At 54.2% G+C, this 23,880-nt stretch overlaps 1 protein-coding gene across 1 annotated transcript in view; it reads left to right on the forward strand.

Moving 5' to 3' along the window:
- Window positions 1–23,880, forward strand: part of NCOR2 (nuclear receptor corepressor 2) — a 361,555-nt gene that overhangs the window by 172,927 nt on the left and 164,748 nt on the right. The window contains 3 exon segments of the mRNA XM_078154258.1: window positions 2,213–2,269; window positions 12,833–12,885; window positions 21,652–21,718. Of these exon segments, the coding sequence (XP_078010384.1) occupies window positions 2,213–2,269; window positions 12,833–12,885; window positions 21,652–21,718 (177 nt within the window).

Raw genomic sequence — 23,880 nt, forward strand, 5'->3', positions numbered from 1 at the left:
GTCAGAGGCAGGGCCTCTTCCTCAGCCTGTATGTCCTGCTTGACCTTGGCCACAGACTGAAGATGGTTACCACGCTCCCAAGACCCTCTTGACCTTCTTCCTCCTAGTCTTTGTGACTGACTGACCCCCAAGCCTAGACAGAGCCTTGCCTGCGGCCAGCCTTCCCCCATCTCCTCTCTCAGCCACAGTTTGAGCCTAACACTGGCTACTGGCTGTCCACATCTTCTTTTATAACCTGGCCATAGACTGACCTTGACCTTGGTCTCAGAAGGACATTCTCCTGCCACTCCTCCTCCCCCAGTCCCGGTCCCTAGCCTCAGCCACACAGACCAATTCCTTCTTTGACCCCTGTTCTCCCAGTGAGCCGCTTTTCAATCCTGCTCACAGGTTCATCCCTGCCCTAAAACAGGACCACTGATTGGGTCCAAGAACTGAGTTCAAATCCTGCCTGAGACACTTAATAATAGCTTTGTAACCTTGGGGGAGTCATTCAGCCGTGAGTTTCTTCATCTGTAAAATGGGGATAATTGCATGTACCTCACGGTGTTGTTGTGAGGATTACAAGAAAAGGTAAAGTGCGTTGCAAGCCATGAAGCCTAACATAAACGTTAGCCACTATTTGTTTATTCATTCTCTCCCTTATTTATTTATTTTTTCACTTGTTTTGGTCTCCTCAGCCCCTCCCTCCAACTCCTTAAGACCCCAATGACCTCTGGGCCCAGGTTGGGTCCTGGGCCTGTCCACAGACTGAGCAGCCCCTTCAGCCCAGCCTCTGTGCCCAGCCCTCAGTCCCATCTGATGAGGACACATCCTTGCCTAGTCCTGGTCAGTCCCCCAGCTGGCCCCTGCCCCTAGACCTTTGGCTTTGGTTCCCCCGCCCCCATTACTCTGTACACAATCATAGGCTTACTTGTTTTTTCCCCAGTACGATGTAAACCCTTTGAGAGCTGAGACGGTTCTGTTTTAGCCCGTGTAAGCCTAGTGCCTGGCACAGTGTCTGGCACTCGGTAGATCCATAATCAGGGCTTGTGGAATGAATGAATGAATGAATGAATGAATAGGAGGCATTGAGTGCTGTGGTCACTTTTTCCCACACATCCTGTTTTCAGGTGTCCCTAGGGTCCAGGTGTGTGGGAGTCCTGGGCTCCCTCCTGGCTGACTTGGGAATGTCCTGGCCCTGCCTGGAGGGTGGGAGACTGCTGATGTTCCTTACCCCACCTTTCTTTTGAAGTGCAATCATTTGTAGTCTGTCTGTGTGCCCCTGGCCCACACGCACTACACCCATGTTAGTACTGGGCTGGACTCTCTGGGCTCTGAACGCCAGGTGTCCAGAAGGACCCCCTCCCCTTCCCTCCTTCCTTCCCCTCTTCTTCCCATGAGCCTTTTGCAATCCCTGCTGTCTGTGTCACTCAGGCCCACCCAGTCCCAGCCCCCTGGCAGGGGCATCGCTGCTGGCACAGTGGGGTCCTTTATTTGGAGCCCGCCTGCCTCCGGCTCAGAAGGACGGCCTGCCTGCCACGTGGTGGGCCGTGTTATCACCCATGTTCCTGTTTTCTCATAAACCGGGGGGTGGGGGGCTGGGGGGTGGGGGAGGACCCAAGGGCGGCTTGGAGAGAATCACATGATGACTGAGCCGAGGAGTTCTAGAAAGAGCGTCTGTCTGTCCTCTCTCCCCTCCCCCTTTCCCTCCCTCCCTCAGATAGCACTGAGGTCATTGTAGAAAGTCTGACCAACTTCAAAAGGGAGAGAGGAGTGAGCTGGGGCAGGCTGAGCTCCTAGGTATTAGGTGGTGAGCTGCCCCTGGGGAGCAGAGCTGGGGCTGGGGTCACCTGGGGCGGGGGAAGGGCTGGCCCAGGGCTGGGTTGTATGCCCAGAGACCACGGCTTATTTCCCAGGGAGGACAGTCTGTCTGTGTGCCCGTGGAAGGAGGATAAGGACAGATGGATGGGCCAGGTGACTGCTCCAGAGGGATTGGGGTGACTGAAGAAATTGGCTGCACGAGGGGCGCCATGGAGGGAGGTGAACTTGGGGAGGGGGTGTTGGGCTCTGAGTTAGGGGACTGAGGCCACTGAGCTGACCGTTACAGGTGAGTAAGCAAGGGAGGCTGGAGCTTCTGGGCTGACAGGATGGGTGGGGACCAACCCAGCCACAAGGGACAGCCCTGTCCCGGACCTGTTTATTTATCTTTCTTTCTTCTCCTCCCCTTCCACAGAAGAAAGCAGAAGCTGCCCACAGGATCCTGGAGGGCTTAGGCCCCCAAGTGGAACTGGTAAGTTGGAGTCTGGGGCTGGGGGGGTGGGGGTGGGGGAGCGGCTCAGTGAGAGCGGGCCTCACAGTGTCCCTCCAGGCTGGGCCAGCCCGCCTGTCCTTTTGAGTGGGGTGAGCGGGGGGAGGCCCAGGATGGACCTGCTCCAGGTCTGGATGTGGGCAGTGAAAAGCCTTGGGAAGGATCGTTGTTAGCTTGTAAGAAGGAGAGTGTGTGTGTGTGTGTATGTCTGAGTGTGTGTCTGTGTGTGTTTGTGTGTCTCTGTGTCTGTGTATGAGTGTGTGTATGTGTGTGTGTGTCTGTATGTGAGTATGTTTGTGTGAGTGTGTGTGTATGTGTGAGTGTATATGTCTGTGTGTCTGTGTGAATGTGTATATGTATGTCAGTGTGTGCCTGTGTTTGTGCGAGTGTTGTGTGAATGTGTGTCTGTGAGTGTGTAAGTCTGAGTATGTCTGTCTTTGTGTGTGTGTCTGTGTGTATCTGTGTGTCTGCATGTGTGCTGTGTGTGTCTGCGACTGTGTTCTACATGTGAGTGTATGTATTTGTGTGTGTGTTTGTGTGTGTTTGTGTGTGAATGTATGTTAGTGTGTCTGTATATGTGTTTGTGTCTGTGTATGAGTATGTGTCTGTGTGTGTATCCGTGTGAATGTGTGTGTGTCTGTGAGAGTATGTGTGTCTGAATATGTATTTGTGTCTGTGAGTGTGTCTATGTATGTTTGTATGTCTGTGTGTGTGTCTGTCTCTGTGTATGAATGTGTTTGTGTGTGTGTGTACGTCTGTGTGTGAATGTGTGTTAGTGTGTCTGTATGAGTGTATCTGCATATGTGTGTGTCTATGAAAGTATGTATGTCTGCAAGTGTGTATGTGTGAGTGTGTTTATGAGAGTATATGTATGTGAGTGTGTCTGTGTGAGTGTGTGTGCCTGTGTGAATGTGTCTGCATGTGTGTGTGTGTGTGTGTGTGTGAATATGTGTGTGTGTGTGTGTGTGTGTGTGTATGTGTGTATGTGTGTGTGTCCAAGTCCTGGGAAATGACACTTGGAGAGGTTGGCAGTCAGGAGGCAGTCGTCCTGCATTGGCATGGAAGCCCGAGCTACTCCCCAGTGGGGTGGCCGCTGCTGCCGCGGATTTTGGTCTGTTTTGGGGCCTGTGGGCTCTCGGCACCTCCATAGAAGGGTTGGGGGGCCCTGTTCCTGCTGTTGTTGGGGTGTGGGGTTGTCTGGTGTCTTTGGGTCTCCCTGGGAGAAAGCCCACTTGGGGGTGTCAGGACAGGGCCCCCTTCGAGCACTGCCAAGGAAAATGTCCTGGCCTGCCCTAAGATGACCCAGTGTAGAGAAAGGGGGATCATGGGAGCTCAGTTCTGGAGCCAGAAGAGATCTTGGAGGCCAGTGGGTCCAATCCCCACACTTTACAGATGGGGGAACTGAGGCCTGGATAGGCCATGCCACTTCCTCAGGGTCATATGGGGGTGGGGGGTGGGTATCAGAGGCTGGTCCTCTGACACTAGTCCTGCACGCTTCTCACCGTACTGCACTGCCTCTGAGCCGACCCTGGGTCATTGCCACCCTTGTTGGGAAAGGTCTGGAGTCAGAGCCTCCAGTCCCTTTGTGGCCCTCTCTTCTGTGCCCTCGTCCACAGCCTGTAAGGCCCTTGCACTATTAATCCCCTGATCCTCTGCCTCCTCTCCCTCTCTTGTGGTCTTCTCTGCACCCAGCACCAGCCAGAGACATCAAAGAAATCAGATCTCTTTACCTTGGGGTCGGGGCTTCTGGGAGGGGCAAGCTGAGGTTTCTGGTCTGTGAAGCCAGGGTGTCTAGGGTGGGGCCTGGGGCGAGTGAGCAGGAGCATCTGAGAACGGAGGTAGAGCTCGTACAAGGGGGTGGGGCCAGGCTGAGATGAGACTCCCCAGCTGGAAAGGAGGGCCTGAGCAAGTCACCTGTTTACCACTGCCTCAAGTAGGGAGAGAGACTCTGCTAGGTCTCAGCCGGGGGAAGCATGCCCTTCAGTCTCATGAGCGTGCAGTAAGCTCCTACTGTGTGCAAGCGTGGTTTAAAGAAATGAGAACCTGCCGAAAGTAAACCTAAAGTGCGGTCTGCATGCTGGCCATTAAGCACCTACCATGTGTCGGGCACTTTCTGGAATGTTGGGGCTACTTAGACAAAAGTGAGACAGTGTCTCCTCTCAAGGAGCTTCTGTTCTAATGGGGTTGGACAACTTGGAGACGTGTTTGTGCAGAATATATACCAAATGAATACAGGCATTTATGAAGCTCCTCCTGTTTGCCAGGCACTGTGCCAAGCGGTCGGGCTACAAAGAAAGGCAGAAAGGCTCCCTGTGCCCAGGGAGTTCTAATGGGGGCAATTCCAGGAAAACAATCAGATACAAACAAACTGACTATTTAAATGGGAGACAAGGGAAACCAGGAGGGAGGTGTGCTCCAAGCATGGGGCACAGCCAAAGTAAAGGCACGGGGATGGGAGATGGAGCGTTGAGGGTGGGAAGCAGCCAGGAGGCTGGGATGTCTAGGTCTCAGAGCGCGGGGAGGGGAGTAAGAAGCCTGGAAAGGTAGGAGGGGGATGGGCTGGGAAGGGCATTCAAAGCCAGCGGAGGATTTTGTATCTGATCCCAGAGGCGATAGGGAGCCACTGCAGTGTATGGAGTAGGGGGCGGAGTGGTCAGGCCCAGGTTTGGGGGGTGGGAGCTGGAGGAGGCGGCTCAGGACCAGGAGATTGAGTCAGAAGTGACTGCAGCATGAACTGAGAGGGGCTGAGAGCCACGGGGGCCCATCCCACCCAGCTAGCCGGCGTCAGAGACGGAGTCTGAACCTGGGTCCTCTGTCTCCAAGCCCGAGATGTTCCCGCTGCTGTTACAGTTTGTGCAGCGCCGGAGCTGAACCCTTGGGAGAAGAAGGCTGAGGCTTGCCGGGAAATTGTTAAGGGTCGGGGCAGGGGCTGAGGGGGGGTGGGTGGGAGAGAGGCTGAGATCTAGAGCGGCGGAGAGGGGAAAGGGGAGAGAGGAGAGGGAGACCGAGGCCGGTAGAGACAGACGTGGGGTAAAGAGAGAAGGAGGGAGGGGAGAGGAGGGAGAGACAGAGCAGGAGGGAGGGGAGAGGAGGCAGAGACAGAGAAGGAGGGAGGGGAGAGGAGGCAGAGACAGAGAAGGAGGGAGAGGAGAGGAGGGAGAGACAGCAGGAGGGAGGGGAGAGGAGGCAGAGAGAAGGAGGGAGAAACAGAGAAGGAGGGAGGGGAGAGGAGGCAGAGACAGAAGGACGGAAGGGAGAGAGAGAGAGAGAGAGAGAGAGAGAAGGAGAGGAAGGGAGAGAGAGGAGGGAGGGGAGAGGAGGCAGAGACAGAAGGAGGGAGAGGAGAGGAGGCAGAGACAGAGAAGGAGGAAAGGGAGAGAGAGAAGGAGGGAAGGCAGAAGAGGCAGAGACAGAGAAGGAGGGAGAGGAGAGGAGGCAGAGACAGAAGGACGGAAGGGAGAGAGAGAGAGAGAAGGAGGAGGAAGGGAGAGAGAGGAGGGAGGGGAGAGGAAGCAGAGACAGAGAAGGAGGAAAGGGAGAGGAGGGGAGAAGCAGGGAGGCATGGGGGGGAAGGATGCAGACAGAGGCCCCAGAGAGGCTGGCTGATTGATCTGGGGTCCCCCTTCTTCTTTCTCACTTTTTTGCCATTTGATTTCCCTCTTCCTGTGCAGTGATACTTTAAGAATGCTGCATCACTAGGGCGTTGAGGGTGCTGAACCTAGCGGAATAGGTTTTGCTCTGTTAACAGCCTGTTTGCATTTGCATTTTGTGTTTTTTTTACCCCCTGGGCTCTGTGACCCCAATCAGATCACTTCTCCCTCCAGCCGGTCATCACCTCCTTGGTTCTGTGGGAGAATCTTAAAAGCCCAGACCTTCAGAGCTAGAGGCCATCTGACCCATCCCCCATGTTTCACATTGGATGGAATGAGTACACGAGTGAGTGAGTGAATGTGGAAAGCATTGAACAGACTCTTCCATTGCCAAGCACTGTTGGAAGCCCAGGGGTTACAAATCCTCACCCTCAAAGAGCCCACATTCTGCTAGGGGAAAGAAAATCCCTCTGGGGAGCAGTGGCCAGGGAGGCAGGGGACACGGAGATTGGCGTCATGGGCCAGGAGGTGGACGGTGGAGCTTGGAGAGGAGGTTACGTTGCCCAGGATAATGAGTGTAAGGCCATGATGGCCGTGATTTGAACCCAGTGTGCTCTTCCTTCAAATTGGGCCCGCCTTGCACTGTGCCTTGTTGCTTGTCCAAAGATGAGGTTGGACCAGATGATCTCTCAGGGGCCTGAGAGGGGCAGCTGGGTGGCACAGTGGACGGAGCACTGGGACCTGAGGCCTCAGACACTTCCTAGCTGTGTGACCCTGGGCAAGTCACTTCACCCTGTTTGCCTCAGTTTCTTCATCTGTAAAATGAGCTGGAGAAGGTAATATCAACCCCCTCCTGTGTCTTTGCCAAGAAAACCCAGATGGGGTCACAAAGAGTTGGACATGGCTGAAAATGCCTGAGGGTCCCAGGGCCTGATAGACCAGAGCTGCCTCTGCTCCTGAAACAAAGACCCACTGTTTTAATTCCCGAATTCTGCCGGTGGTGTTGTAGGCAGCTAGGCCAAGTAGGGGACAGAGTGCAAGGCTTGGTGGCCAGAAGGCCAGATTTAATTTTCTGACTCAGACACTTTAATAGTGGTTTTAACCTGGGTTAGTCCCTTAGCCTCAGTTTCCCTATCTGTAAAAATGGGGATGATTAGAGCACCTGCCTCTGGGGCTAGTTTGGAGCACCAAATGATACAACGTTGTGAAGTTTAAAAAGGTCGAGAGGCATGGTTTCTGGGTAATTTAACTGTTTCATTAATAAGGCTAGCATGCTATTAACAGAAGAGGTCAGTGGCCCTCTGGAATGCCAAAGACCCCTCCCAGTTTATATGCCCTTGGAAAAGAGGGTGTTCCTGAGGGTGGCAGTCGACTCTGATTGGTTAACGTTAATGAGACAATATTATAGTGAGATGTGGGCTCATTCTGGTGAGGCTCTTGGGGTGGGTGACTTGGATCCCCAAAGGTCAAAGAGACTTCTCAGACTCCTTATCACCTGTCTGGCACAGGGGAGAATCCACATTTCCCCAGACCTGTCTGAGTAAACACAATGAGCAGGAACCCACCCGTCAGCCTAAACTTAGAATTTCTCTTACTGTCTGTGGTTAGACTTTAGCCTGGGAGCATTTCCCATACTGGTTGATTTCTGGATGAGGAAGTAGAAAAGGGGAAAGAGCTTGGGCCTAATTCAGTAATTAGTTATTAATACAAGAGAGAAATAATCATTTCTCTCTGTATGTGTGCCAGGCTCTTTGCAAAACCCAGAGCATACGTGAACAGCCTCTGAGGTTTGGAAAGGAGGCTCCCCCAGCCCTGAGGGCAGTGGGTGTGAGCAGAGTTAGGAAGAAGCCTCACAGGGCAAGATTTCAGCCAAGGAACACTGGCACAAAAGAGAAGGGTGGTCTCCAGGGATGCTGGCAGACAGTTGGGGGGGATCCTGGGACCTTTGCAATGCCAGGAGGCCTCAGGGAGAGTCTCCGTCATGGTGGGGGGTGGCTTGTGCAGGAGTGGCTGCCTGGTCTTTGAATGAGGAGATGTGGGCTGACATCCCAGCTTTGACCTTTACCAGCTACGAGATTTCAGGCGTGTCGCTTCATCTCTGTAACTCAGAGCTGGGCCCTGCTCTCATTGGGCGCGGAGACTCCCCCTCTGAGGGCACTTTGACGTCAGACCAGGCTCACATGGTGTGTGCCAGGAGAGGCCAGCTGGCTACCCCCTGACCCCACCGCGTGTCTCTGCTCTGTGAAGGGGGGGGTCACGACACCCTGCCTGCCCACGTCACAGGGTTGTTAGAAGAAAACAGCCCTGGACAGTCCTTTAGGGTTTAGTTAGGTGGGCCTGCTGTCCTAGGAGCCGAGGCGTGCAGAGCTGCGTGTTGGAGCTGTTCTTGATGTACAGGGTGGCCATGGTAAGGCGTGAGGATGCCGAAGCGTTGCACTGTGAATGCGGCTTTCCCTCCTTCCCTTGTGTCCAGATGCATCCCCCACCCCTTCTGCCACATTTGAGCTGATAGCCTCCAGAGATGGTGCCCATGTTGCCCCTCCTTCCTGGAGACTCGTGATCTGTTAAGAGATTGGAGTTTCTGGTCAGCATTTTATCTGCGGCGTGCGGCGTGCGGTCAGTGTGAGGAGAAGTCATGTGTCTGTGCATCCCCCTGGCCCGGCCCAGTCATGAGAGAAGGGCAGGGAAGGGGCCGAGATTCTGGCTTCCAGGTGGGGAGGAACCTTGGGGAATTCACCTGACTAGTAGTAGTAGTAGTAGTAGTAGTAGTAGTAGTAGTAGTAGTAGTAGTAGTAGTAGTAGTAGTAGTAGTAGTAGTAGTAGTAGTAGTAGTAGTAGTAATAATAACAACAACAAGAACAACAATAATAGTTGTTGTTGTTGTTGTTATAATGGTGGTCACACTTTACACATATCATCTCATTTAACCCTCTCAACATCCCCAGGAAGTAGATGCTTTTATTATCCCCATTTTACAGATGAGGCAGCTGAGGCAGAGGTGAAGGGATTTGCCCCAGGATTCCACCTCAGACCTGAGAGCCAAAGAAATGTGTGTGTCTTCCCTCTGACTAACCAGTCAGAAGAGTAAGGGATGTGAGTAAGGGATGATCTAGGGGAATTCACCTGACCCTTCATTGCCCAGGCCAAACAGGGCCAGCCTGGGCCCTAGGCTGCGTCTCCAGGTCCAGCATCCCTGGCCTCTCTGGCCGCCTGCTTCCAAACCCCAGATTAGATTGGCCAGGGCACGTTTCAGTCACATGAGGAGTGCAGAAGGATGGCGTGCCTGCGGTCAGGCCACGGTGCAGCTGCTTTGGGTCAAAGTTATCAGCATGGCATGGCGGAGCTGGTGGGAGGTGGCAGAGTCAGCTCAGGCCTCTTAGGCCCAGACGTGGATGAGAAACTGCAGCATCCGTCCCGTGGCGCGGCGTGACTCTGGTCCGGGTCTCCCACCCTGTGGCCTCCTCTCTGCCCCCAGGAGCTCTTCCTGAAGTGAGGGGTGGGTCTCTAAGGCCCCTCCCTGGGCTGAGGCACAAATAGGCTCCATTTGATTCCCCCTCAAATATAATTGAAAAGGGACTGTTGCATTTTCATATTTGTGGTGCTAGGGTGTAGCACAGTGTGCAGCACACTGGGGACACTTAAATCTTTGCTTATTGATGTGTTCAGGCTGAGGCAGAGGTGATACAGAGGTGAGGACCCCAACTCTGGCCTCAGGAAGAGCCACATTCAGGTACTGTCCGCACGCTTGCTAGCTGGGTGGCAGCTCTGAGCCTCAGTAAAAGCTCTTTGCAGATTTTCAAGCTCCCTAGAAATCCTGTTGACTTTGTTAACGCTCCCCCCTCTTCTCCCGTCCCCCCAAATACGACGCAGCAGCGCCGGGGGCCTGGACCAGAGCAGGCGTTTCTTGTCTGTACATAGTAATCAGGCTTTGGGGGAAAGAGCACGATTGATGATAGCACGCATCCTGGGGGCCCCTGCTTCCCGTGCATCATGATGGGTTCTCTCAGCTTGAAGATGGTTGCAGGACATCTGGGGAAGATTTCCAGCAGGCAGTTGTCTGGTAATGAGAGAGTGATGTTGGGAGGTTTGGGAGCTCGTGGGTGCTGCTGGCTGCTCAGCTGGGGGAGGGGAGAGCTCAGGACAGAGCCTCGGGAGGACCCTCCTTCTATCCCCACTAAGTGAGTGGACAGCGAGGAGGCAGGGAGGGAGAGATGGAGAGAAGGAGCGTCCAGGAGGGGGCGGGGAAGGAGGGATGGAGGGAGGGAGCGTCCAGGAGGGGTGGGCCTGTCTGCGGTCAGAAGCTGGGGAGGGTTAGGAGATGACCAGTAACCTTGGAGAGAGCAGGTTCCCACGAGTGGGTGGTCGGAAGCCAGATTGTGAGTGGGATGTGAGGAAATGCAGAGTTGAGACATCCTTCCTTGGAGTCTGACTGTGATGGGAGAAGAGATAGGGGGTGGAAGCCAGGGGCAGTGAGGAGGCATGTGGGTGGTGGGAGGGATGGGCCTGGACAGAGCCCATGTGGATGGGGGGGGAGGTGGTTGGAGAGGAGAAGGTGCCAGGGCCAGCCCTTTGCCTCTGGGCAGACAGCGCCAGCGAGTGAGGGAGGTGGAGGGGACTGGATCATGGGCACAGTCACGTGGAGGCTTAACTTGGGAAGGACAAGGGCCATCCCTTCTTGACCCACTGGAGCAAGGAGGACAGCCTGGAGGCGGTGGGTGGAAAGGGGATGTGAGCTGGCCCAGGGCAACCTCCCTTCCCCCCAGAGCAGGGGGTAAGCTTCTCTAATGAGGCAGAGAGAGCATGGGGCAGCTCTGACCACTGTTGGGGAGGGAGTGAGCACCGGGCTGAGCTGAGACCCCACATATCTTAGAGGGGGCCCAGTGGGCAGGAGCCTTCAGGAGCAGGGGAACCACAGCCCAGAAGGCGGATGGCGCATCATCTTTGTCTCTGCATCCCCGGCCCTGAGCACAGGGTCTTTTACTTACTGAGGGCTTAATAAATGCTTATTAAATTGATTCCCACCACCCCGTGGTGCTGCATAATGACAGAGCCGCTGAGCTCCCCCCTCCCTCAGAGCAGGAGAGGAGTGGGAAGCTCCTCTGCACCTCTTCAGAACCACCAGTAAAAGCTTGTGAATCTGGCCTGGAGGTTTGCAGAGCCTTGCTCCCTCTATCCCTGGGAGGTGCATGTAGTAGGCATGTTCTTATTAAATGGTGGAATGGCCAGCCTGCTCACAAGGCCAGTGGTGTCAGGGCTGAGATTGGAACTCAGGGCCCTTGCACACATGCATGTGTGAGAAAATGCACAGTGTGCACATGTACATACAAATGTGTATACGTATACACATGTATGTCTAAGCACACACGTGTGTGCGCACACCCACACCCACCCCTCCGATCATGGTGAGAGGCAGCAGCGGTGCTCCCAGGCATCCTCTCGCCGTGATCTATCAAACGACAGATGTCCGTCCTTTCCTCCTCTGGGGCGCGAGGCCCTGAGCTGGGTGACGAGCATGCGCAGATAGAACTGAAGGGGCCCTGGGCTGCTCTGCCTCCTCCCCCCTCCTCCTGGCTTCACGTCCCCGCTCATCCCCCCAACCTGGGCCCTGTGATTCCAGCCTTTCCTGGGCTCTGCGGTCTGTATCTCATTTGTACATCTCTGTGTGTTCTCTCCCTGTTAGGCTGTCAGCTCCCTGAGGGCAGGGACTGTTTCACTTTTGCTTTGTGCCTCTAGTGCCGGGCACCTAGCACAGCAGGCGCTTAATAAATGCTTGTGGACTGTTGGTTGATTGAGTAGGGAAAGGCTTCCTGTCAAACTGGGGTTCTAAACCTGGGTGTCATTAGAATTATTATTAGAAATTATTAGGAAACAGCTGTGGTAGTCTGATGGGTTCCCTTGGTAATCCTGTGCATTTTAGTTCATGCATACAAAGTCCTGATTCAGAGGGGTCCACAGGTTCACCAGCAGACAGTGGGGTTCAGGACGCAGGTTGGGGGCCGCTGGTGTAGATGGCCGGCCAGCTGCTAGTGCTTCAGCTGAAACCTGGGCAGTGACCAGGGGTTTGGAGACAGAGAGGTGAGGTGGGCGGCATTCCAGGCTGGCCACTGGGGTGGAGGCGCAGGTGGTCTCGGCACCCTCCCGTGGTTCTCTCCAAGTCTCTTCCAGACAAGGTTCACCCTCTTTTTCTGACTCTGCTCAGGGCCCTGCTAGCACCTCTGGTTTCAGCCACCCTCCCACCCCCCAGCTTCAGCTTTCCTCCTCTTCCCAATCTCACAGTCTGGGCTTGTAGCTCCAGAGCTGCAAGGACCTCAGAGGCTGTATAGTCTTAACTCCTCATATGGCAGGGAAGGAAACTGAGTGGAAGGGAGGCCCTGGTACAGGGCCAGCCAGCATCTCACATCAGGTGGGGTTAATCAGGGAAGACTTCCTGATGGAGGTGGCAGGCCTGGATCGTCAGGGTGGAGGAGAGGAGGGCTTTCTGAGGTGGGAACAGAGGTGGGTGTGGGTGCCATCCATCATGATAATCATATCCATAGAGGCTTTGTTTCTCCCCGGTTGATGGGAGCCCCAGGAGGGCCGGGGCCACCTTCCTTGTGTATCGCTAGCCCTTAGCTGGGCGTCTGGGCTTCATAAGTGTGTACTGATTGATTGATTGATTGATTGATTGATTGATTGTTGATACCAGGAAGCCGTGGTTCCACACCCATCTAGGACACATGGTGCCTGTGGGGGACCACCTAGAGCAAGGGCGTCCTGGGCTGGTCCTGCCCTGGCCCTAGAGTGCCCCAAAGATCCCTCTCCTGGAGGTCGTGGCTGGCGCCAGGTCTGCCACAGGGGAGTCCCTCCCCTCAGTGCCCCAGGGACTGGGAGGCGGGGTGTGCCAGCACCCAGCATGGGAGCTGGGGCCTCTGTGTCAGCCCCATATTGATCTGTTGTCTTTTCTCGTTTATTGCAGCCGCTATACAATCAGCCCTCAGACACCAGGCAGTATCATGAAAACATTAAAATGTAAGTATCGACACTTGTGCATTGTCAGGCCGTGTGTTGGCCTGGCCAGAGGGCCAGAGAGGGCACAGTCAGCCCCTCCTTCAGCCAGGCCTGCTGTAGCAGAGTCTGTGCTGGGTGGGGTTGGTGTGGGGTCAGGGCTGAGGATGGAGGATAGGTCCTGGGGGAACACGTTCAACGGGGTGGCTCTGGGGAGGGTAGCGGGCTCTGCAAAATGTTTGGGAAGGTTTGGGAACTTGGGGGACAGTTTCTATTGGACTAGGTTTCTAGTGCCTGCTCTTCCAGTGTGCTTGAGTGGGTAAGCTGGTGGGTGGGTGGAAGGATCAGAGTCAGGGGGATGTGGGTTCAAATCCCACTCTTCACCCATGCACCCGTGTGCCACTCTCCTGTGGCATCCACTCCAGCCCCCTCATCTTATAAGGTGAGGAAACTGAGGCACCAGAGAGAGAAATGGCCTACGCCAAATCACCCAGGATAAACCGGTTTTATTTTTCCCCATGGGTTCATGTGCGGCCCCTTCGTGGAGGCATTTCCCACTAGGTTGGACCTTTGGAGGCTGAGCCCCTGCCGTGGCCTACACGGTCACAGCCATGATGGAAGGTCGGGGAGGCCCTTGAGGCAGGATTCGGACATAAAACATCAGTCCAGGGCCCACGGTCAATCCTCAGCTCTCCTGTCACGGGGCTTGATGTGCGGAGGACTCTGAACGAGGCCCTTAGACATCATCTGATCTGTTCCTGTCATTGGACAGCTGAGGAACCGGGGTACCAGAGAGCGTGAAGGAACTTGGCACACAAGGAGGGAGCCAAAAAAACTGGGATTTGAACCCAGGACCTCCGACTCCAAACCAGTGCTCTGCCCTTACCCCTTCTCAGGGACAGCAGGGGAGCATGGAGGCCCCCAGGTTTTCCATGAGGGTCATTAAGCTTCCATTTGGGTTTAGTGGGGCGTTATCGGGGGACAGGGAGCGTTCACCCCAAGTGACTTGCTGACCGTGGCATGAAGTGGTCCCTGGTGTCTGGGAGGGGAGGGAGAGGCAGCCAGGCAGGATTTCTGGCAGTCCCTTCTCTGTCCTAGTGGCTAGTGAAAAGTCAGAAGACCCGGGTTCAAATCCCAACATACCTTGGACCTTGGATGAGTCAGTCACCTGGCATTCGTTAAGCAGCAGCAGGGCGCCCAGCATTGTGCTGAGCACCAGGGACACAAAGAAAGCCCCTCCCCCTGAAAAAACCCTGAGCCGAACACAGTGCCTGCCAGACAGCATCCAAGCAGCCAGGGGAGGCGCCAGCATTAAGGGAGACTGGGAAACTCTGAGCCCCTCATTACTCTGAGAGATGGGCGCACCTCGTCCTTCTCTGGAGCCAGTGGGCTCAGTGGATGGAGGTCTACTTTGGAGTCCCCGACGTGCACTGGCTGTTAGCGTTGGGGGTCAACCCCCCCCCTCAGCTCCCCGAGGGGGGTGTATGTGGGGTCTGGGAATGTTGTGGATGAGACCACGCGCGCCAGGTGCTCGGCAAACCTTTGGGGATGACGGATCTGTTTACTGGTCTTTGTGAGGCAGGCTCCCGGACAGTGTTGTCTGTGGCTGCTTGTAGCAGAGTGGGTTCGTGGGGAACACGGGATCTGTCTGGCCTCCCGGGCCTCCTCCCCTTCCCAGACCCTCGACGGGGGCGTGTGTGGGGCTTATGGGATGGCAGGGAAGGCCGCCTGATGCTAGGGCGCAGGGACGGATCTTAGGACTTAGGGCTGATGGAGGCCGGGAGAACGTCGGCCCGGCCCGCGCCAGCTCTGGGAAGCCTAGGTCCTGGAGCCAGCCTTTGTAGTCACTGGCAAAGCAGTGAGCTGGGTCGTGCGTTCCAGGTTCTTATCAGCTCTTGTCATCTTATTATTACCTGTTACACTGCTTGGGGCAGCCAGGTGGTGCCATAGTGCGCCCGGTCGGGAAGACTCGCCTTCCTGAGTTCGGATCTGGCCTCAGACGCTCTGTGACCCTGGACAAGTCGTGTCACCCTGTCTGCCTCGGTGTCCTCATCTGTAAAATGAGCTGGAGAAGGAAATGGCAAGCCATTCTGGTATCTCTGCCAAGAACACCCCAAGTGGGGGCATGAAATGTGACTGAAATGACTGAATGACCTGCTAGCTATTATTCTGATACTCATACTAAGTACTGCTCAAAATAACAATAAAAGCAGTAGCTGACATTTCTGTAGTGTCTTGAGGTATCTTACTTTTATTTAATCCTCACAGCAACACTGTGGAGGTAGGACCGTTATTGTACCCACCACTATTTGAAGTCATCTCCCTGACTTCCACGTCCTGTGCTTAGTAAACATCGATCAGATTCCTACTCTGTGCCAGGCACTGTGCTAAGCGCTGGGGATATGAAGAAGGGCACAAGACGGTCCCTGCCCTCAGGGAGCTCCCACTCTAAAGGGAGAAGACAACGCATAGAAAAGTAGGGGTGGGGACGTGATGCACTGAAGGGTCTCTCAGTAGGCACTGAAGGGGGTCTACAAGCAGCCCGAGGCATTTGCACACACTCAAGATAGTAGCACAGATGGCTCATATGTGCCCAAGGGTTGTGTGTCTCATTCATGTCCTGTCTAGCCTTTCTGAGGGCCCTGGAGCAGAAATCTCCCCAGCCTCATTCTTCCCGACCTGGCCTCTCAAAGGCAGGACGCTGTCATCTGGAAGGTCTTTGCTTCTGGAGCTGTCGTGCTTACGGCTGTCTGACGAGCATCTAATTGCATCCTCAGCAGCGTGGCTGGTGGCACACATCTCTGATCTGCAGCTGCCCGCGTGTGGGCCGGATGATGGTGGGGGTGTTCCCATCAGGCCTGCCTGACGTCAAGGTCACTAGACTTGAAAGGACTCTTAGAGCACATGACCAGCACGGTAATGATGATGATAATTAGAATAGCTAACATAAAGCATTTTGGGATTTACAAAGCACAGATTCACATAAATCACCTTTTTGATGCTCTCAACAACCTTGGGAGGTAAGGAGATGCTGTTTTTATCCTTGTGAGTCTCAGAGACAGTAAGTGTCTTGCCCAGGGTCATACAGTTAATGCTGTGATTTCATCAGTACAGGGACCTCCCAAGAGATGTAACTTTCAGGTTTGGCACCTTCTTAGAATTAGCTAGGGCAGTGAAGGGCTAAATGATTTGTCCAGCATCACACGCCCATTATGTGTCAGAATTAGAACTTAGCTCCAAGTTTTCCTGACTCTGAGGTCCTCTGTTCACGATGTTATGATGGCTCTGTTTAGAAAATATGTTCAAAATAAATACAAGGTGATTTTGAGAGGTAGGGAAGGAGATTCTGAAAACTTGTGGAGGGAGGTTGAGGGAAGACTTCAGGGGGGTGACCCCTGATTTGAGCCTGAAAAGAAACTAGGAATTTCTAAGAGGCCAGAGGAGAGGATGAAGTGGATTCTAGGTATGGGGTATACAGCCTGTGCAAAGGGTTACAGATGGGAGATTAAATGTTAGATGTTGAGGAGAGTTGAGAATGCCAGTTGGGTGACGTGGCAGAGTGCATGTAGTGGGGTAGAAGTGATTCAGATATAGTGATGAGCCAGGCAGGGTGGTTTAGAACCAGATTTTAGCAGCTTTAAATGGCAGTCAGAGGAGATGCTTTCATTTGACCCTAGATGTAGATGGCATGAGAGTAATCCTGCGCTCATATCTCCTGATGAAGGTGAGCCCCAGCCCCCAGCCTACCCGGGGGGTGATGGGGAGGGGAGCAGGCCCTAGGGAGAGTGGCCATTGTCTGCCCTGTGTCTTTCACTAGGGTGACTCACCGTTGCTAGTAAAGCTGCCTTCGATAAGGCCAGGCGGGATTTATGTTCTCACTAAAACCGTTGCCACGAACACCATCCTTTTTATTTTCCTGACATTGGATGGCTGGGTTATTGTTGTTTTTCCTGCTGCACAGTTAAAATTGATTTCATGCCCCAGTTCATTCTGGCATTGGCAATTCCAGAAGCGCTCGAGTCATCGTTAATGGCATTCTTCCGCTGGGCACCCTTCTGCTGGGGCCGTGGTCACTCACTGGGACAGATGCTCAGGAAGAGCTGTGAAAGTGGCCTCAGATTAACTTCTTCACCACTTGGGAGATGGGGAAAGGCGGGGGAGAAACTCAGGGCTGATCTTTAGCGCTGGCCAGTTACGAATCCTGGACTTTCCAAGGGTCCATGAGGGCAGGCGCAGTGAAATCAGAAGGCCTGTAGTGTTAGGGAGGGAGCGGACCTTGGAACGGCTGAAATGGCTGTTTGTCATCTTGACAGTTTGGTCGAATGGGAAGGAGTTAAGAGACCCAGGTTTGAAACCTGACTCTTCTCCAGAGAATCAGAGACTGAGAGCGAGAAGGAACTCTAGAGGTCATTTCATCTAACCCTGATTTTACAGATGGGGAGACTGAGGCCCAGAGAGGTGTCATCGGATCATAGACTTAGAGGTTGAAGGGACCTTAGTCTGTCAGCAGGCATTTATTAAGTGCCTACTAACTGCCAGGTACTGTGCTATGTGCCAAGGATGCAAAGAAGGGCAAAAGACAGCCCCTGCCCTCCATAAGCTGCCCTGTGAGAGGGGACCGGGGAGACATGGTTCTGGAGGGTGTTGGGAGAGGACTCGGCTGTGAGCAGCCCCAGAGGAGACTGGCTGCACCCCCACAGGTCAGGAGCCTCCCATCGCTCCAGATCAGGGACTAGGAGCTGGAAGGGACCCTTGGGGTCACCCAGAATACCTCGTTCTTTTGACAGATGAGGAAACTGAGGCCAGGGGTTTCCTGGAGAAAACCAGGAGTTGGGAGAGTTAAGATCCATAGGAGCCTGACGGGTGGGAGAAATGCCCTTTCATAGATCTGCAGCTGGAGAAACTGAGGCCCAGAGAGATCTAGAGCAGGAAGGTACCTCAGAGGTCTCTTTTTACAGATGAGGAAACTGAGGCTCAGGTCACTTCAGTGACTTTTTCCAGATTCTCTCCCCCCTACACATGGAGGATGGGGTCCTGAACCCCTCACCCCACCCCCAGCACTTCCTGCTCTGTCCTCTCTACCTGACACAGGCCAAGTTTAATTCCCAGCTCTTCAGTGAGTAGCTGTGTGAGTTTTCCAGCAGAGGGTTAATGGGGGAAATGTCCCCATTCCTTCCCTCCCAGGCACAGATGTAGGGCTGGTCTAGGGTCTAGAAAAGCTTTGTGGAGGTCTGGGCATCCTGTGGACGTAGCTTGGAGACCTTTGAGGCGGTGCACATTGCTCAGTCCTTGCTAGGTGCCCCATGCCTCTCTGAGCCTGCAGGTGCTAAGGTGCTGTGGTGATGCAGGCCATTTCGACGTCATGATTTCTGATGCTGGGCAGTCCCTCGGTCCATTGGGGAGACCTGAGGGCCTTGAGAATCTGTGCAGAGAAACCAGTGGAAAGTGTCTGGTGGATTGCCGAGGCTTCAGAGGCCCGCCTGAGTAAACAGGGGCAGGGAGGGTTAATTGTGGATGGTAGAGGAGGAGGGGAAGGTGCCAGTGGGGGTGGTAGCTGCTAGGCCGGGGACAGGGAGCTCGTCTGACACCTCCAGCTCCTAATTAAAAGGGAAAATGTAGTCTATTATCAGCTCATTAACTGTGTCCCTGGGACCAGCAATCTAGGCAAAAAGTCTTGCTTCCTGCTGGATAATCAAATTAGGGTCCCTGGGGGGATCAGAGGGGTGATGAGGAGCGAGGCCGGATAATGAGGTGGATGCAGAGCGATGGGGCAGGAACCCAGGGAGCCCCGGAGATGGGGCGAAAATAGAGTGTCTCCCCTGTCATGGCAGGGTCCTTTCTCTCAAGACTTCAGGCTCTTACAGGGTTGTTGATGCCAGTGTGTGGCCCAGGAATTTCCAATACAAATGTTGTTTTGTTCCCTGCAGGGGAGCCGATCCCAGAGAGACCCTCTGTTCTGCCTGCCCCCATCCTCCATTTCTCTCCCTTGGCTCTGAGGACCAGGAGAAGGCGCCCTAGGCGCAGCCGCGCCCTTCTTTTAAACCTGAGTGAGCTCCTGAAAACGGAGTCCTCTTAGGGGAAAAAAATCTCATTGAAGTCATATCTTTTTTTTTTTTAACCATCATCCTCATCTCTGAACGTATCTCCACCCCAACCCCCACTTAGTGAGCCATCCCCCGTGGCAGACGTGGAAAAGAAAGAAGGAAACAGCAGTTCAGGAAGCCAGGTCTGATAAGTAGGCAGTGTTCTACACCCCTAGGTCCTCACCTCTGCACACAAAGGGGCAGATCTCTTTAGACCGAGGTTTGTTTTTTGGTGTTTTTATTTAAACAGATTTTTATTGGTAGCTCTCGTTTTTTACATCCTTCATTTGCAAATAGAGAAGGAAATCTCCCCTCTTTAGGAGAGGCAATCTCTGAGCAGACCTCTGTGATGTGGGATCCTGAGGACGCGAGCCTGGGATCCTCCTCTGCTTGGGTGGGCAGGAATCAGGGAGAGCTGCTGGTTGAGGAGTTGGAAATGGTGGCAGGGAGTGAGCTGCAGGTCTTTGTCAAGTATTCTAGCCTGAGCAGAGAGGCGTATGTCTGGCGCTGCACCTCTGATGGTAGCAGCAAGGTGGCGGGCATTTCCATAGCCCATTAGAGTTTGCTCACACTTTCCATAGTATTTCCTTTGGTCCTCGCAGCAACCCATTACACCCCTTACACGGATGAGCAAACTAAAGTTCAGAGAGGGTAAGTCACTTGCCTGGGTCATGCTGCTGGTGTTTGAGCAGGATTTGAACCCAAGTCGTCCTGGCTCCAAGCATGAGCACCCTTCTTTTGCTGCTTCTCCCATTGCTTCCCCCATTCCCATCCCATCCCGTTCCCTCATCCTTCATTCTCTTTTCTCCCTCTGACTCTCCCCCTCTGTTCTTCCCTCCTTCCCTTTCCCCCTCTTTCCTTGTTTTCTTCCGCTATCCAGTGAATCATACAGTTGAGTTCTCTTCCCTGGCCCCTGCTGGCTCAGTTCTGGCCCATGCACCCACCCTGATATTCGTTCATTCATTCTCTCTCTGTGTCTCTCTGTCTCTGTCTCTGTCTCTATCTCTCTCTGCCTCTCTGTGTCTGTCTCTCTGTCTCCATCTCTCTGTCTTCTCTGTCTCTCTGTCTCTCTCCTCTTTCCCCTCTCTTTCTCTCCTCCCCATCTCTCTCTCTGTCTCTCTCTGTCTTTCTCTCTCCTCTTTGTCTGTCTGTCTGTCCGTCTGTCTCTCTTTCTCTGTCTCAGTTCTTTCACCTCTCTCTTGGTGCCTGCACGTTTCTTTTTTCACAGCCTTGGGTCTGTACATGTGTTTGCTTTATTTGTTTTGCATTATTTCCTATGATTCCTTCCAGATTTCTTTGCATTTATCCCGTTCATCCTGTTTCTGGCATTGCTGTATTCCATGACATCAGCAGGCACCAGAGATGCTGGCCGGCTCTTGGAGAAGGAGGATTGTTTTCAGTTCTTCACAACTACAGATAATACTGTTGTATATATCTTTGGACAAATAGTTCTTTTCTTCCCGTGGACAATGATACTCTTAGGGCACACTGCCAAGGCTGGCATCAGTGGGCCAAAGGGGACAGGAGGATAAGCTCCCTGACACTTGGAGATACGCTGCAGTTGGGGTGCTCCTGGAGCCAGGGATCCCCCTCAGCGGGGGCCATGGACTGAATGCCGATGCCCCTTGTCCTGTGGTGGCCTGGGTCCTTTCCTTGGCTTGGTGAGGCCCCGAGGCTGCAGAGGGGCACTGCCTGTGCCCAAGCCTGACTTGAGCTGCTGTGTGGGGGTCTCAGATTGGAGTCAGCCAGCCTCTCTGTTGGCGTGAAAGGAGGCCAGCACCCAGGCCCAACAGGGTGGCCCGGGGAGGCTGTCTCGGCAGGCCCCCTTGTCCATCCCCTTTTCTCTCTCTCAGCCTCCAGCCTAATTGTGGCCTTTCTTACTCTCCCCTGGACTGTTGTAGTGACCTCTGTTTGATCTGCTCCCCTTCAGCCTCCCCCTCTCCATCACCCGCACCAGCGAGGTCAAGCTCAAGTAGAAAACCACCAATTAATGTTAGTCGGGCTGTACTGTGTTTTTAGTGATTTTGTTAAACACTTTCTGGTTACGTCATTATCTAGTTCTGCGGTCTACCCGCTGCTGTCCAAAGCCCAGACCAAGTTACTGCCCTGCTCAAGAAGGTTCCAGGGCTCCTTATTACCTCCAGGGAAGCTACACACCCCTTGTTTTGCTTCCTGAGTCCTTTGCAGTTAAGCTCCAGCCCACTTTTTAGAACTTACTGCATCTTATTGCTTCATGCACTCTGGATCCAGCCAGACCAGTCCACTGCACTTCCTGTTTCCAGCATACAACATTCCAATCTCTGGCCGCCCTACCTTTGCCCAGGATGTGCCCCTTTCCTGACATACCTTTCCCTCTCCCTCTGCCTCTCAGAGGCCCTGGCTCTTCGAGGCTCACCTGAAGTCCATCTTCTAGCAGGAGGCTCCACCTCCCTGCACTCCCTCCCAGACCTTAGCACCGTGTCTGGAACATAGTCACTGCTTAATAAATGCTTATGGGCTGGGCTGTCCCCCCAGCATTCCCTGGGGTCTCCTTTGGCATTCACAGCTCTGTATCCGGCTCTCCCCCTGGAAGTACAGAAACTTGTGGAGCTTGGGTCCTCCTTGGCCTTGTTTTGGGGGCTCCAGGACCTCCCTGGGAGGAGGCACAGGCAGTGAAGAGGAAGTGCTGACTGATGAATCAAATCTAGCCTTTTCTCTCTCTCTGTAGAAACCAAGCAATGCGGAAGAAGCTCATTTTGTACTTCAAGAGGAGAAACCACGCTCGGAAGCAGTGGGTGAGTGAGTCCCCTCCCCACCCCCTCGGCCCCTTGGCTTCTCTCCTCAGGTGATCACTGTCACACTGGGCCCAGCCGGGAGACGGCCACCCCTGCCTCTTCCTGCAGCCCCTGCCCACAGATGGGGGCCTGCTGGGGCTGGAAACCTCTGGTCTGGGGGTGGGTTGGGGGCAGAACTAGAGAGGGAGAGGAGGGTTGGGGAAGGGAGAGACAGAGAGGGAGAGGAGGGGGAGGAGGGGGAGGGGGAGAAGAGAGGCCAGCGGCCACGTATATATAGGCCCCTGGTGTGGGGAGCAGAGGCAGCTGAAGGTGCCCATTGCCTGGGGGAGCTGGGCCCCAAGATCCCTTTCCCCCAGTTCTCTGTCAGCATCTGAGGCGGCTGCTGAATCCAGACCTGTGTGAGGGAGGGGAAGGGAGGAAGACTGAAAATCGGGCATTAAAGACTTTCCAGGGGGGCCTTTGTGGGCCTGTTTGGAGAGGCTGGGGAGCAGCAGAGACTGGTCTCCTGGATTTGTCCTGGGGGCTTCCTGGCACCTGCCAGGTTTCCTAAGAACAGACAAGGCAGGAGCGGTTTGAGCCTTGGGTCAGGAGGAATTCCTGGGCCTATGGGTTCAGATGGGAAAGGTTGGAGGGGAGGCAGCTGCTTTGGGGTTTCAGGATTTGCTGGGTTCAGTATCTTTTTAAGAAAAAGTTTTGCTGTTTGATCTATCTCTACACCTGTAACCTCCCCTTCCCGCCCCGGTGACTGTGTCCCACAGTGTATACAGCATTCCCTACCTGTAGCCCCTGCCTCTGCTCTGAGAGGGGAGACGCTTCCTCCTCTCTTCCAGCATCCCTCGCAGCCTTGTCACGTGTGTGTCCGCAGACGCGGTGGGCACGGTTCCCCAGCTCCTCCTCTCTTTTTGCCCTTCGTCATTTCAGACAGATTTCCTGGTGTTTCTCTGAAGCCCTCACATCCGTCCTTTCTTCCCGCACCATCCTGGGCATCCCAGACTGCTCAGGCTGGGGACCAGTGTCAGTCGGGCCTGATCCTATCCCGCAGGAAGGCTGGCCTCCCTCTTGTTGGGAAACCTCACAGAGGCTTCTTCTTTCTGCCTGATTCCTTGGGGGCGGGGTGTTCTCAGCTGCAGACCGATGGACCACCATCATGGTCATTGGGTGCTGGGAGAGGTTGAAGGGATTTTCCCAGAATCACACAGATAGTAAGTGTCTGAGGTAGGATTGGAACTCGGATCTCCCTGACTCCAGGTCCAGCCGGTTTTAGCCACTGTGCCATCTAGACACCTCTAGCACCAGAAGGACTTTTGGAAGTCATTGAATCTAACCCCCTCATTTTACAGACGGGGAAACTGAGGCTCAGAGGTTAGGTATGAGATTTGAACCCAAGTCTTGTGACTTGAGTGGAGGACTTTGAGGTTCCTCGGGTGCTGCCAAGTGCCTACACCCACCTCCCCTCTCTCAGCTGCCCCTGGATGACCCTTTTTCTGAGTTCTTTGGAGCCCCTGATTCGCAGAGAGGCAGCAAGCCTGCATGACACACCCCAGGAGACCTTAGTTGGCTTTTTCCTTGCATCATCTTATTTGATTTGGGCAGGGATGGCAGGGATGGTCATCTCTTCTGTACAGATAGGGAAACTGAGGTTCTTACCCCTAGTCACCCAGCTGGCGAGCATGGCTGTGTACACTGAGCAACCCGAAGGAGAGCCTGGGCTCGGCCTCAGGGGTCCCCTCCCCTCCCAGGCAGCTGCCTCCTGTGCTTTCCCTAGGGAACCAAACGAGGAAGGTTGGCTTCTCTGGTGGAAGGCTCCAGATGCTTTAGCCTAGGGCCCTGGGATGAGTGGGTGTGGCCGCTTGACAGCCTTGGGGGAATCCCAGCCCTGCCCTAAAAATGAAATGACATTGATGGCTTTCATGTTTACATTAACTCCATTTCCAGACACCCCCTGCCTTCCCTCCAGAAGCTCCAGCCCTGCTAACAAAGAATTAAAAAGTGAGAGGGGAGAAGCAGGCTAGCAAAACCCGCTCCTCCAACCTTTGTGGAGTCTGTGGTCAGGGGAGGGGTCCTCCTGGAGCCATCTTCTCTGGTCGGGTCCTTGTGGGCCTTTGCCTGGCTTTGTTTATTTCACGTGCTTTCCCAGACTTCTTGGACTTGTTTATGTTTCT

This window comes from Phascolarctos cinereus, unplaced genomic scaffold (assembly GCF_003287225.1).
Source record: "Phascolarctos cinereus isolate Bilbo 61053 unplaced genomic scaffold, phaCin_HiC Scaffold_4;HRSCAF=312, whole genome shotgun sequence".
Taxonomy (NCBI): Eukaryota; Metazoa; Chordata; class Mammalia; order Diprotodontia; family Phascolarctidae; genus Phascolarctos; species Phascolarctos cinereus.